Here is a 16409-nt window from a genome sequence, read left to right as displayed (position 1 = left end):
CTTTCCGCTTTTATGATATTTTTCGTTTTAAGAAAGCTCTTCTTAGCAAAAATGAAGTTTTTGCGGACAGTGTCCGCGAGGTAGTCGTCCTGTGCGGAAATATGACAATATATATTAAAAAGCATTATTTCAAAACCATTAGGTGGTTATGCATTGCAAAATCCGTCTAAAATTTCAGAACGTTACACAATGCACAACAATTTTGTGTTAGAAATCGGCTTGCTAAATTGTTTCATAAGATCCATTTGCACCATTCTTGAACACCGGATGCTTATAATTGGGCGTTTCACTGATTTAATTATAATTGTTTCTGTTAGATGTGATAATTGGATGCATATAATTTGTGGCATATAACATATCGCATCCGGCTGTGCATCAAATAACATGGTCCATTTTTCACTACAATCATATTGCCGAAATCATGCAAACTATCGCGTTATTACAAGTTATCTGATGTTATATCTCTAGAGTGACATCTATAAACACATTTCTCTTCTAAAATTATTAACGATAAATAAAATTATCGAGTTCTTAAAATGTACATTTAACATGTTTAAGTCCAAGAAATTGTGACCAATGTCATTATACCAGCGAGTAAACGATGATTAGTGGGTGACGATGAAATATTAATCGCAATAATTGTACTTATTATATTCATAGATGTTCTTGCAAGGTAATGCTTAGTTTTTAGCTGTTATCGAAACATCGTCTGATAAAATGGAATACCCAATTGGGTGAGGGGTGTGGTGTGGCGCAGACATTCTTCATGCTTTATGTTTGACCATAATTGGGAATTCCATTCAATTAATTTATTTTCTATACGATGTATGTTGTCTTTTTCTCTAGTAGGCTATGGACCAATACAAACAATGTTTATGTGTCCCAGAATGATCTACCGTTTCCTCTGTATGTCTATTACTCCCGCTGATAAGGACCGCACTGCTCTTTGACAAAAGCGGGATGCCAGATGGAAATTATACGCGGGATTTCAGGTGTGCCACGGTAAAATAACGAATTAAACTAGGTCATAATCCGTCTCTATGGTTTATTCCTTATTTAAACCTCTAACCACAGTTACGCATATTGGCTGGTGATTGCTGTGGTGACAATATGTGATCAACACACTAACGCAGAAAGAGTAATTAATAACTCTTTGCGAAGTCAGTCCTTCAATAGGACCTTCAGTCCTTCGATCAACTGGTTGCAATTTTTCAAGAAAAAAAGCATATATTCTTAATTTTAATTAAAATATTTATTGATCTTAGCAAACAAGTGTTCACACTGCAGCGTGTGTGCGTGCGTGTGTGCGTGCGCGCGCGCGTCTGCCATCTGAGAGAAAGGCTGCATATTTTGTGAGGACCCGGAGTGTTGCCCTGTACAAATCCTACATTATTACCTTACTGCAGTGTGGACACTGTCCGTTATGGTCACCACATACACAGCGAGTTGGCTCTAGATGATAAGCGCGTGTACAAAGCCCTGCATGGTTCTTACAGTAGTCCCTGAAAAAACAGACAGGCGCAGATATCATCATTCAATAATCCTGCTTGTTCTAACTTCTCTGCACATGCCGGTATTCAAGATTAAAGAGTTGTAAGCAGTGATCATTAAATGGAAATGAACGTAATGCAACCAACGTTTAAGAATGTTTCAATCAAATGATCTATAAATAAAAATGTTCAAAGATATCTTTGATTTAAACCTATTTTTAAACAACGTGTTGTCATAGCTAATAATATACGTTCTAATTTTAGATTTTTATAAAGAATATGGTTGACCAATGAGATCGTGTGAAATTTACTATTTTTAAATTTGCCTTGTATCGATATATAATAACAGATAAATATCAAAAATGTAAATAAATTGTTTAAGTAACTGATATATGTCGATTTCTGGACTATACGCGTTTAAGCGACCAAAACAAGCAGGTGAGGCAACTGGAGCGTGTTTAAATTTTAGTTAGTTAAAGCAGTGAACGAGTTTTGTTTCGGTTTCGATATCTTATACCGGAAAGACCTTCCCACAATCCGCCAAAATATCTCGCTGCTCTTTCATTAGTCATAGCCCGCTCTGGCAGTAAATTGAGGTGTGGTCTGACTTTGATGATAAACAAAAGTTGAGATCGAGGCGTTTTTGAACGCTTTAGTGTGATTAATCAACGGTAAAGTATTATTCATTTAACATAATATGTAATATTGTCTCTATTTTTGAATATTTTACTGTAATTTAATACCTCAAGTTCAGTTAAACTCTGATTATATTTCAAATGTGTTATGTCTATATCAACGCTTGTGATGTTTTGTTCAACATGTTTCTTCCAGTTTAAGTCAAAACTATCGATTTTATGTATGGGCACATTCAGTTCATGCTATGGTTTCACGAAGACACGGTTTGAATTTCACCCGAATGCGTTGCTAATTAGATTTTTTGAGAGATATTACTATGCTAGAAACATGGGACAGTCCGCCATTTTGAATGACATCATTACCAAAATAATCGGGGTCCACACCACTTCCTCATGGGCTATAAATGAATGTGAACTGTATTCTTCTAGGATAAGGTCCTTATATATGTTTTAGTATTTTTTATGCTGATGCACTCATGCTTAATTTCTTCTCAATAATAAATATAAATTCTGTTAATTGAAACATCACTCCACCCACTTTTTTGACACATTGGACATTTTACATGCCATCTGCAAAAACAAGTAAAACATTGAAGAATGTGTTCGACCAGTTGCAATAACTCAGCTGTCAGCTTTATAACCCAAAGGGTCTCAGAGCTGTACCAGCAAATATTATCAAAGGCTCTGGTAGTCTGTCAATAATACCCGCAAGGGGAGTTAGACGGTATAGATAGATAGTCTGTTTATATGGACTAGCGATGTCATTAGCAGTTGTTTACCAATATTCGTACAAAATTAGTCTTTGACAATGTTATGTTTTTTTTTGCGGATTAACTGCGTTTCTCTGATACAAGAGAAAATTACTTAATGAAAAACGTCATTTATCAAATTTCAGTGTTTGAGCAATCCATGAAATACTCATTGAACCATATACAGTTTGTCAACCAGTTCGGGATAATCAGCAGTTCTGATTAATTTGTATTTAATTTAACATAATGCCCCAATAAAAACAAAATGATGTGTCTAAGTTATACATTAGGTAAATGAATAAAATAACAAAGTTTTAGCAAGAAAGATTTTGTATTATCCTTACATGGTGGGATTATAAATGCAGCAAAAAGTTAACCGGAACTGATTGAATGAGTTAAGTTTTGAAATGTGCATATGGATATAGAAGGCTTTATTATTTTCAAATAAACTTTTTGCTGATTGAAAGCAAATGCCATGACAATGTTTTGAAATACTTATTCTGTAAGTTGAATGATTTTTAATAATTTTCCGAAAGGTGAACTTTAATTGGCTATTTTTGACAAAAAACTGCATATGCCGTCTGACCTAACCTGTTATCATACAAAATAAATTTTACCCTTTATTTTTACATCTTCTCTCATTGGCACTAAATCCCGAAAGAAATCATTCTGGTCAAAAGAATTTTTTTGCCGGGTGATTCTAAACTGGTTGACTGACTGCAGATAAATCTTTTTGCTAAATAGATAAATCTTGTTGCTAAGTTTTGGTTGTCCAAAATCAGTCAAATAATATTTCTTCTCCAGGGCTCGAATTTAACTTTTGTTTCTACTTGCAAAACATTGCGAGCAGCTTTAATACCAACTCGCAAAATCAAAAACATTCTCACAAATTTTGCTGGAAACATAAATAAGAGCAAGTTCGGACATAAGTTTAGTACTATTAAAACAATAAAAATATGACATCAACAACAAGTTTAAGTTTTATATTAAGTTCTTTTTCCCACTTTTTCACTGTTTTCAAAGAAGAATTAAATTTCCGTTTTTTTTCTAACTCAACAGTTAACTTTGCTTTATCTTTCGTATTGTTGTTTCCGTCTGTGGGCAAAAAGAAATTAACTAGTTATTTTTCGCTTCGACGCCATGTCTGTTCAAGTTTAATGTCTTTTATAATGAACATGTGTGAATAGTCGACTGTTTCACGTTCTTTGTACCAATACATTGTATCTGTACTATAGGTATACCAGTCTAAATACAAGGTGCGCGCTTCCGCATACGGGTATTCGAACGTTCTATAAATTGACCTACGATTTAGCGTTCACGACATTGAGCCCATTTAGCAATATTACTCGTTTGTTTCACTATTTCTTTACTTGCAAAAAAATTCTAGTTGCTTAAAACTCAACTCGCGATCGGTATTTTTCACTCGCATTTGCGAGTGTGCGAGTGTTAATTTCGAGCCCTGTTCTCTCTGACCTCTTCTGAATCATACCCCTAATGTGGCATATTGACATACACTAATTATTGCTGTAACTATAACAATTGTGGCATTTTAGTTATGAACTAACAAGCTGTTGGTTCTTGGTCAAGCCAACTAAAAGTATCAGATAGCAATATTGTTATTACAAATTATTAATTGTTGATTCTTTTTTCAGAGGACAGAAGAATGGCCGCCATACGAAAGAAGTTGGTTATAGTTGGGGATGGTGCTTGCGGAAAAACCTGCCTTTTAATTGTGTTTAGTAAAGATCAATTCCCAGAAGTTTACGTACCAACTGTGTTCGAGAACTATGTTGCTGATATTGAAGTAGATGGTAAACAGGTATAAAACTTTTTTGTTAACGTTCACATATTTTCAATTGACAATTTTTTTAAGGTTTATATTCCCACCTTATAGTTTTGATACCTAGTATTTTAAGTTTGCTTAAATTTGAATAAATGAGGTATTTAGGATCATCAAACTGTGTTTTGCTACAGTTAGGGGAAAACCTTACAATTTTGTATGCAAAAATCAATTGATATAGTTTTATTGGTATAGTGCAATATGCCATTGTCAGTTAGATGTTTACAAACATAAATAATATTGAGTTTCACATAATTTGTGCAGTATAGCTCCTAAACGGCCTATTGCATCACTGTATTTCACTTGTTATTTTTAGTTTTCCATTTGTTTGTCCAGTTTGAGCTGACTGGAAGAAATATCTTGTTTTCGTCGTAGATTCTTAGGAAATGGTGCTAAAATCTTCCAAGATGTGTTCAGTTTTCATTTGAGCATATCGCGTTGATCGAACGTTTTGATTCTGAAGACTTCATACACTGGTGAGTTCCAGATTCAGTGTAAGCATGGACCTATTTAATTGCATTCAGTTCAGTCGATGTTTAGTTATGTAAAGGATTCTGTTCACCTTAAAGTCTTGGTTTTTTGTACCTTTATTGTTTTCCCGATCTGCATGCTTTGTTTTAGTAATTTCATAGTATGTGGTCTGCTAGCTTGCTGAAAATGTTTATTGTTAATTTTGTGTTTTGACTCAACACTAAAAGATACTATAAAAATGGTTTATTGATAATTGTCTTTTAACAAATTAAACAATGAAACACTATTCAGCAACAGTATTGAATAAACCTTTGGATTTGACTTCTTCATTGTGATGCTTTTGAAATTTATCGTTAATGTTATTCTATTTTACCAAAAGCAAAGTGAACTGCAAAAAAGTTGTAAAAATACCCAATTGTTAAGGTACTGACTAACTTAATTTGCTTGAAATGTTCTGTGTGGCTGTATTTGAAGAATCTTCAAAATAACTGATGTCTGTTCTGTGTAAATCTTGCATGTAATAGTTTTTCTGGCATGCTTGCTAATGTTCACAAATACAGGGCATTGCTTGCAGTTAGTGGAAGCACTTCAGAGTTCTTTTATAGACTGTCCAAACCCTTATTGGTCATCTATTGTTGCAAAAACTGCTAACATATGTCAACATCCACAGATATAAGTTAACACCCACGCTCTGGATATATTGATTAGTTTGGTGTACTCTATGGTGACTTAAGTGTACATGTAGAATCATGTTGTTGTCTTTTTTGTTACATTTGACTGTCATATTTTAACTGATCCCTCAAACCATGCCTGTTTTACATGTTTTTGCATGGAAGTTTAGCGGAATGGAAGTTGTATGTTTATATGCAGTTGTTGTAATTGTGCATTCTAGGGCGTGAGAATCCACGCAGTGGCTTTCAAACATTTAAGAATCCTATTTTGTTAATTTAAAGTTAAAACTTTTAATCAGTGCTCCCGCTTGAAATTGGATAGTGCAGGTTGCCTTTCAGTGAAAAGGACAATTAAGCGCGTGGTCATTTTATCCTTTATGTTTTCAATATAGCATGTACTTTTATTTAAACAACTATAATTAAAACTAGTTTTACAGTAAATTTATTAAATCTATTAGAACTTAAAACAAAATGTGCTGTATAATTATGAAATCAGATCAATAAAGGCTATGATCAGATGGGGGTCAGAGGGGGCATTGTTTAACCTGGCAGGGTGCTGCCCCTGTCGCTCAGGCTTAGCTGAATTAGTGCTTGTGAATAGTGAAATCAATAATGTGTTAAAAGTATTTCTTACAGTCCATTAAGTGTGTCAGATATACACAGTGGTGAAAATGTTCAATATTTTGCAGAGTTCATTTAAGTCATGTTGAATAATAATTATCGATGAGAACACTTATCCAGTTATTAATCACACCATTGGGTTAAATATTTGTTCAACATCAAGTTACTGCTCTGCTTTACATATTGTTGTCTCTTTCTTGATACATAGCCCTCTACTCTGTTCAAATACACAATCTCATGCATGTTGGTTTTATCAACATGCTAAATGCATGCTTATAGATGTATTATGAAATGGGTTTTGTTGTTTTAACACAATTGCCTTGATTTTATAAGGGTCATTTTAAAGTATTAGTAATTCCTTTGCTGATGTCTGTAAGATAAAAAGAGTAAAAAAGATGTCTCAAATTGTGCTTGTAACAATACCAGAACTTGTAAGTATATTTCAATTATTTATTGAAATTTATAAGGTTAAAAATTGTAAAGACATAAAAGATTGAATTTTCAATGTTTCAGGTGGAGTTGGCGCTGTGGGATACAGCTGGGCAGGAGGATTACGACAGACTGCGTCCCCTCTCCTACCCAGACACAGATGTCATTCTCATGTGCTTCTCTATCGACAGTCCCGACAGCTTGGAAAACATCCCCGAGAAGTGGACGCCCGAGGTGAAACACTTCTGTCCGAACGTCCCCATCATCCTCGTCGGCAACAAGAAAGATACGCGTAACGATGAAGCCACCCGACGTGAACTTATGAAAATGAAACAAGAGCCTGTTCGTCTAGAAGATGGGCGAACGATGTCAGAACGCATAGCAGCATTCTGCTACCTGGAATGTTCGGCTAAAACAAAGGAAGGTGTTCGGGAAGTGTTTGAGCAAGCAACCAGGGCGGCTTTGCAAGTTAAAAAGAAGAAAAGGTCAAAGTGTAAATTATTGTAGGTTTTTTGTAACGCAACCACTTTGCAGCTCACAATTTGTATTTATCAATCACTGTAAGTGACAGAATGTTTGAAGAATCAATTTATATGATTTTGTTAACAATACATGTGTAATGCATTAAAAGTGTGAGTATCTATAAGACTTGAGTGTGAAGCAGTGATTGTTCAACATGGAACAAAGTGGTGTTTAATTTAATTTGTAAATAAATGAAATTATATATGTATATTTTCTTAGTGTGTATTCATGAATGTGTAAGTTAATCTGCATAATCTTTTCACGCATTTTATGTCTTATTTCGATGTTTTGCAAGAATCCTGTCAACTTTGTTGAAATGTCATAAAAGGTTCATAATCATGAGTAGACAGTGTGCAATGCATACTTATATTCTGTTGCATGCTCTTTTGATATTTAAGTTGACAAACAAGAATGTCCCCCAAAAACATTTCCTCGAATTTTATCATAGATGCTTTTTATAAAGATGCAGATTACAATTTGTTTTCAACCTGATTTACCTTATGATTATTTGTTTTACACATCAACTAACGTGACCCATGTTTTATTCGTTGTATTATCGTGTACATTACATTCTTCTTGTTTTAAGCTCCATGCTAAAGACATGATATTCATTAATAATATAGAAGATATCAAGTGCAAATGGTAACCATGTTTTAAAGAAACATATGCTTATTTGTTATTCCAAGGTATGCTAATTTTATACCTTTGCATGTAGTTTTGTTTATTCCTTCAAATAAAGCATCATTTAAGAGAAATTTGTTTATTATTGATGGGTCAGTGATTCTTTATAATAGTTCAATTAAGGGATTTAGCCAGACTGAATAAATTTTGGACAGGGGGATACTGAAAATGTGAATGAATTGTTGTCTGCTTCCATACTTACATTCAATCGTCTATTCAGCATATTTTATTTCATTATTTTTAATTTGTATGTGACTGTCATATAAGTTATGTTCTTTATTAAAAAAATATGTTTTGTTTATATTAAGTAACAATGCATGTTAATCTTTAAAGTAATCAATAGCCAATAAAAGCAAGTATTTGGTGGCTTTAAAAGTTTATTTATGAGAACATTGACAAATGAAATAGGGACAAAAAAGTGTGAGGCATATTATGAAAGGATGATGAATAAAAATGGAAAGGTGCCCCCTGCCATATTCCGTTTGAGCTAAATCCGTAGTTGAATCAATTTTTAGCTGTTTTCTGAGAAAACCCGAGGTATTGTCATAGCCAGCTCGTCGTGTCATGTCCGTCGTCGTGTCGTCCGCGTCGTGCTAAAACCTTAACATTTTGTCAAGGTTTTGAACATGGGCTCTAAAATCAAAGTGCTTCCACCTACATCTTTGAAACTTCATATGTAGATGCACCTTGATGAGTTCTACACGCCACACCCATTTTTGGGTCACTAGGTCAAAGGTCAAGGTCACTGTGACATGTAAAACAAAAACAAAACAAAAACCTGACAAGCTTTCATTTATTCAAAACTGCACCCGTAGCCGAGCGTGGCACCCGTTATGCGGTGCTCTTGTTATATTTGATATAGTAAGTAAAAATTATTTTCGGATAGACCTAGTCAAAAGACACAGGGTTGTGCTTCAAGTTGGCAGGAATTCTTTAACTTGAAAATGTTTAAGATTTTGCTGTGGTCTGTTGGTAAGCTAAATATTACCTGAAATTAAAATGACAAAAAGGATGCATCGAACAAAAAATTGTGTTGATTGTAGCTCTTTGCTTTTACGCTCTTGTACAAATTACTTGCAGCACACAAATACAAAAATTCTTAACAATGTTGGAAATTAGTTCCAAATGTGAAGTTCTAAAATTTCTTATTGTCCGTTGAGATTTGAAATTGCACAAATGCATTTACGAAAACATTGTTATTTATTGGTTTTCTTTGGTAAAATAACTATCGATATTTGAGTTGTAATGTATAGGTACAATGTACATGTATTGAATTATGAGTTTCCAAGCCCAAGTGGGTACCTTACATTTGAATGACACAGTTTGCCATTGATTACCAGAACTACACAATTTGATACTGATTTGTTTATTGGTTAGTTCGACAGAAACAAAAATCAAATATAACATATTTTTAGTATTTTCACTGTAGACCAGTACCATTATCACAGTAAAAACCAAATTATTTTTCATGATTTGTGAACCCAGAGATGCTTATATTGTAACTTAAACAATATTGCTAAAATTGATTGCTGTTTACGGGAATGGAGTAATTTTTGCCAACAATATTTATAACTGGATCAGGATTAATTATGCCTATTTAATGTATAATAGAGCAGTTGTCATATGTTGTATAAAGCTCTTATTAAGTGATGTGTATTTACTGTAATACATAATATTACGGTTCTGCGCATTCTACTAATTATTATGTAGCAATATCAGCACAATACATTAATCTGAGGTGAATATATCAATATGTTTACCTATTTCATAATGGGTGTGTGTGACATTTGGATGAAGATCATAAAATGAGCAGGGTTTTCAATTGAAGCAAAAACCTGCATTTTGATGCAAGCATTTTGCAATTTTGTCACTTTTGACTCCTCCAAATTATTTACCTAGCATCATTTTGATGCAAATGTCACCATGAAAATAACATACTCTGTATTTAATATTAATCAAAATGTTGTTTAAATAATCTTAATTAAGCAAGTTATACAAACAAACATTTGCAGAGCAATCAACAAATATCCAGGAACAAATTGTATAGACTTCAATATTTTGACTCCTGAAAATTTTATTTGACCCCTTAAAATTTCAACCACGGGGTCATTTGACTCATAGTTTTCAAAAGGTATTGAAATCCCTGAATGAGGATCCACCTTTGATCAAATTTTACGACGCTTGCTTCAAGATGACTTGCATTTAATTTGATTGCGCATAACCTTTAAAGGTTGGAATACCTAATATCTGCTTTTCTAAAGCATGGAGTTGACCAGTAAAAAAATAAAGCGTACCATGGAAGTTAAATTTTGCACAATGCATCTATGTATTTTCAAACAATGTTTTGAACTTTAACATGGCATATACAGATATACTAAATTGCTACTATAAGGAATGGCCTACCTTCAAGTTCTATTGATGATCACAAAATAACCACGGTCTATGTGAAAGATTGCATGACCTTTTGAATGCAAACAACTTAAACTGGAAGGAAATTTAACAACAATGCTGTTCAGATGATGTATGTCAGCTATGTTTTCATTAAACGTACACTTTGTATATTAAAAATTTAGAACATGGCGTTTGTTGCAAGGTATTCAAGAACATAATATATAGTGTTTAAAAAAATATTTATTATCTTGCAAACTTAAAACATCAATGAAAACTAAGACTTCAAAAGGGTAACCCCACTAATTGTAATCCACCAGTATTTACATTAATTTTCCATTGAAAATGCATTATAATACTAATATTAATAATCACAGTGAAAGCATGTTCACTTGCCAGTACTAGTAATAACAATTTTAAAACAGTCATTGACCATTTATTACTTTACGAAACTGTTTTATTGCTTATTTGCTCTTCTTTGTAGGTTATTCCTAAAGTTCAATAGAATTTTTTTTCTGACTGTTGATTAAGAGAACCAATCATTTTATTGTATGTTATAATATCATGAATACTGCTGGATGATACAACTTTTTGTAACATTCAATATTAAATATACCTTTATTGGCCAAATTATATTAATCACCCCCTAAAAGGATTATGTTACACTTTTTTTGTTAATACTGGGTTGATTCTGGTAAATAAAAGTGGAATCTGCTGTATTCTTTTAAGTTAGTGTATTCCATTAAATCTGGTTACCGCTGCGACCAACAGATTGTGATTTTTGCTAGTTATAGCTAAATTCATATTTTTCAATGCCAACATTGCTTACGTAACAAATAATGTAAACAGTGTTTGGTTTTAAGTCCATGTTAAATACACAACAGGGTAAGTGTTTGTAAAGTCATACCTTACATTGTAAGTGTTTGTGAAATCCCATCCTTGTCAAGCATTAATTGAAATTGAAGTTATTACACAAACTTAAGGTCCATTGTTATTGGTTTTAATAAGTTTGTAGTCGAGCAATTAACTTGACAAGTCAATGTTTCAGGTGGAGTTGGCGCTGTGGGATACAGCTGGTCAGGAAGATTACGACAGACTGCGTCCCCTCTCCTACCCAGACACGGATGTCATTCTCATGTGCTTCTCTATCGACAGTCCCGACAGCTTGGAAAACATCCCTGAGAAGTGGACACCCGAGGTGAAACACTTCTGTCCGAACGTCCCCATCATCCTCGTCGGCAACAAGAAGGATACGCGTAACGACGAGAACACCAAGCGAGAGTTGATGAAAATGAAGCAGGAGCCAGTCCGTACGGACGAGGGAAGAAGCATGTCGGAAAAAATCAATGCTTTTAGCTATCTAGAGTGTTCAGCCAAAACCAAGGAGGGCGTTCGTGAGGTGTTCGAAACTGCCACCCGTGCCGCTCTACAGGTGAAAAAGAAGAAGGGCAGGGGGTGTCAGCTGTTATAATGATTGGTGCGAGCGTATTTGGAATGGTTGGCCTGACTGGTGAATGGAGCTGGTGTGAGCAGAGACATGTTTTCACTGTGCAATTGGCTTGTATTATGTGACTCTGTGAACCTATAGAAGTGACATCTTTCATCTACCTGTAGTTAAGACCAAGACCTGTGACAATATGTCAATTAACTAAAGCACCACAGCTTATGATGTCTGTTGGATATTTTCTAGCAAATAATTGCTCTGTTATGAAATTTCTTTCTGTTAACATACAAACATCTTGACATTAGAACTGTTAAAATATTCCATCAATTTTCTTTCTTTTTTTTGTCGAAAGGGAATCTATTAATTGCCACTGTTGTCATTAGTAAATCTGCGATTTAAAGAAAGAGCCATAGAATGTAACATTTTCACTTTCACTCAGAAAATGGTCAGAAATTGAACTGTTAATGAATCGGCAGACACCTGTTCATCCATTATAATTTTTGGTCTGTGTTAACTTTCTTATTTCGTATGCAGAAAGTGAGTGATGAATTCACCATTGAGCACACGCCATTGCTATAATATGTTGCCATCTCCAGAATTCACATTGTGTGGCTGTTTGCACGAACAAAATATGAGGCATGTTAGACATATAATTATAGAATGCAACAATTAGTATCGGCTTCATTTCATGACGCATATCCATTTGGATAGTCTTGTTCATTTTATAGTTCTTAAATATTAAGAACACCTTTCTTAATTTAAAATATACTTTAAACAAAAGTAAAAAAAGCCATTCCTCCTTGTTAAAATGAAAAAGTTTATGAAGCTTTAACACTAAACACAAGTGAGCATCAAAAGTGCAAATGATAGACGGTGCTAAACCGTAAGCCAGAATGTGTGTGTCTTGTATTTAATTTAACTGTAAAATAGTGAGAAAGCAGTGTTCTTATTGCTGCTAAGCTGTATCTGCTAAAAATGTTGTAGATAAGTTTGATGGAAGAGTGTAATTGATTCTTAATATACACAAACTTTCTTAGTTCATAAGTTTATTAATCTATTCTGTTTATTGTATTCATTTAACTTTCATGTACCGTAATGTTTATGTAACTGTACTTTCTAACCCGTGCCTGTGTTCAATGGCACAAATTACAAAAAGATGTATTTTTTGTGATAATCAGTTCTATATATATCTGGTAATCTTCATGCTTCCTGCAATATTGTTTTTGTATAGCTCATACAGTACAAACGTGGGAGCATTTCCTTACAAATACATGTATTACGATATTTACTGTTGGTTGTGGAAGATAAGTATGCTGCCTATGTATGCTACAAATTATCCATTATTTTATTAGTGTATTTTGGTTAAATCTGCTGTAATTTTACTTTGAATATGTAAGTTTTCTTTGATAAGTTTTTGGCATGCAAATTGCTGAAGAATTAATAGGGTGTTTTAGTTTTAAAATAATTCCTTGTTTGGAATCATAATTATTACTACAATTTAAATGCACAACTCAGAATTATCAAACATTAAAGAATTACGTTAACATTTTTTATACAGATAATTTTTTTGCAATGAAAGATGATTATAATTATATAAAGTTATAATTTTAATATATTAATTTGTGACAATATCCCTTAAATATTGTGTGAATGTTTTTGTATTTTCGAGATTTATGCAAATGTAGCTCATTTAATAAATTTCCTTTCATCACTTTTTGTGTTCTGTTCTTTTGATCAACAAAAATATTTTCGTATCAGTATACTCGTTGCTGCTATAAAAGCCTACCAGTATCAGTACACTCATTGCTGCTATAACTGCCTACCAGTATCAGTATACTCGTTGCTGCTATAACAGCCTACCAGTATCAGTATACTCATTGCTGCTATAACTGCCTACCAGTATCAGTATACTCATTGCTGCTATAACTGCCTACCAGTATCAGTATACTCGTTGCTGCTATAACTGCCTACCAGTATCAGTATACCAGTTGCTGCTATAACTGCTTACCAGTATCAGTACACTCGTTGCTGCTTTAATTGCTTACCAGTATCAGTATACTCGTTGCTGCTATAACTGCCTACCAGTATCAGTATACTCGTTGCTGCTATAACCGCCTGCCAGTATCAGTATACCGTTGCTGCTATAAACTGCTTACCAGTATCAGTATACTCGTTGCTGCTATAACCGCCTACCAGTATCAGTATACTCGTTGCTGCTATAAAACCGCCTACCAGTATCAGTATACTCGTTGCTGCTATAACTGCCTACCAGTATCGGTGTTCTCGTTGCTGCTATAACAGCCTACCAGTACCGGTATACTCGTTGCTGCTTAACTGCCCACCAGTAATCAAGTAATACTCGTTCTGCTATAACAGCCTACCAGTATCAGTATACCAGTTGCTGCTATAACAGCCTACCAGTATCAGTATACTTTTGCCAGCTACTAACTGCATACCAGTATCAGTTACTCGTTGCTGCTATAACTGCCTACCCGTATCAGTATACTCTTGCTGCTTCAACTGCCTACCAGTATCAGTATACCAGTTGGTGACAGTTACTTGTTGCTGCTATAACTGCCTACCAGTATCAGTATACCAGTTGCTGCTATAACTGTCTACCATTATCAGTATACTCGTAGCTGCTATAACTGCCTACCAGTATCAGTATACCAGGTTGCCTGCTATAACAGCCTACCAGTATCAGTATACTCATTGCTGCTATAACTGCCTACCAGTATCAGTATACTCATTGCTGCTATAACTGCCTGCCAGTATCAATATCTCGTTGATGCTATAAACTGCCTACCAGTATCAGTATACTAGTTGCTGCTATAACAGCCTACCAGTATCAGTATACTCGTTGCTGCTATAACTGCCTACCAGTATCAGTATACTCGTTGCTGCTATAACCGCCTACCAGTATCAGTATTCTCGTTGCTGCTATAACTGCCTACCAGTATCGGTGTTCTCGTTGCTGCTATAACAGCCTACCAGTACCGGTATACTCATTGCTGTCTTTAACTGCCACCAGTATCAGTATACTCGTTGCTGCTATAACTTCCCTACCAGTATCAGTATACTTGTTGCTGCTATAACAGCCTACCAGTATCAGTAAACCAGTTGCTGCTATAACAGCCTACCAGTATCAGTATACTTGTTGCAGCTATAACTGCCTACCAGTATCGGTATACTTGTTGCTGCTATAACTGCCTACCCGTATCAGTATACTCTTTCATGCTTTAACTGCCTACCAGTATCAGTATACCAGTTGGTGACAGTTACTTGTTGCTGCTATAACTGCCTACCAGTATCAGTATAGTCAGTTGCTGCTATAACTGTCTACCATTATCAGTATACTTGTTGCTGCTATAAAAGCCTACCAGTATCAGTACACTCATTGCTGCTATAACTGCCTACCAGTATCAGTATACTCATTGCTGCTATAACAGCCTACCAGTATCAGTATACTCATTGCTGCTATAACTGCCTACCAGTATCAGTATACTCGTTGCTGCTTTAATTGCCTACCAGTATCGGTATACTCGTTGCTGCTATAACTGCCTACCAGTATCAGTATACTCGTTGCTGCTATAACCACCTACCAGTATCAGTATACCAGTTGCTGCTATAACTGCTTACCAGTATCAGTATACCAGTTGCTGCTATAACTGTCTACCAGTATCAGTATACTCGTTGCTGCTATAACTGCCTACCAGTATCAGTATACTTGTTGCTGCTATAACAGCCTACCAGTATCAGTATACTCATTGCTGCTATAACTGCCTACCAGTATCAGTATACTCATTGCTGCTATAACTGCCTGCCAGTATCAATATCTCGTTGATGCTATAACTGCCTACCAGTATCAGTATACTAGTTGCTGCTATAACAGCCTACCAGTATCAGTATACTCGTTGCTGCTATAACTGCCTACCAGTATCAGTATACTCGTTGCTGCTATAACCGCCTACCAGTATCAGTATTCTCGTTGCTGCTATAACTGCCTACCAGTATCGGTGTTCTCGTTGCTGCTATAACAGCCTACCAGTACCGGTATACTCATTGCTGCTTTAACTGCCCACCAGTATCAGTATACTCGTTGCTGCTATAACTTCCTACCAGTATCAGTATACTTGTTGCTGCTATAACAGCCTACCAGTATCAGTAAACCAGTTGCTGCTATAACAGCCTACCAGTATCAGTATACTTGTTGCAGCTATAACTGCCTACCAGTATCGGTATACTTGTTGCTGCTATAACTGCCTACCCGTATCAGTATACTCTTTCATGCTTTAACTGCCTACCAGTATCAGTATACCAGTTGGTGACAGTTACTTGTTGCTGCTATAACTGCCTACCAGTATCAGTATATCAGTTGCTGCTATAACTGTCTACCATTATCAGTATACTTGTTGCTGCTATAAAAGCCTACCAGTATCAGTACACTCATTGCTGCTATAACTGCCTA

At 34.9% G+C, this 16409-nt stretch overlaps 2 protein-coding genes across 2 annotated transcripts in view; one reads left to right on the top strand and one right to left on the bottom strand.

Moving 5' to 3' along the window:
* The window catches only part of LOC127882140 (growth hormone-regulated TBC protein 1-A-like), a 30088-nt gene extending 28479 nt beyond the window's left edge, over positions 1-1609 (bottom strand). Inside the window, exon 1 of the mRNA XM_052430609.1 lies at positions 1397-1609. The gene's annotated coding sequence lies outside the window, so the exon portion shown is untranslated. The remainder of the gene's footprint in view (positions 1-1396) is intronic.
* Positions 1610-1784: 175 nt separating this feature from the next.
* Positions 1785-13652, top strand: LOC127882147 (ras-like GTP-binding protein RHO). The gene is made up of 4 exons (XM_052430617.1): positions 1785-1928; positions 4527-4693; positions 6991-7374; positions 11546-13652. Exons 1-4 carry the CDS (start codon positions 1883-1885, stop codon positions 11966-11968), a joined length of 1020 nt encoding a protein of 339 aa, XP_052286577.1. The 5' UTR covers positions 1785-1882; the 3' UTR covers positions 11969-13652.
* The last annotated feature ends 2757 nt before the right edge of the window (positions 13653-16409 follow it).

The sequence above is a fragment of the Dreissena polymorpha genome, chromosome 5 (genome assembly GCF_020536995.1).
Source record: "Dreissena polymorpha isolate Duluth1 chromosome 5, UMN_Dpol_1.0, whole genome shotgun sequence".
Taxonomy (NCBI): domain Eukaryota; kingdom Metazoa; phylum Mollusca; class Bivalvia; order Myida; family Dreissenidae; genus Dreissena; species Dreissena polymorpha.
The sequence above is the reverse complement of the archived record's forward strand: the minus strand, read 5'-3'. Positions and strand labels throughout refer to the sequence as shown.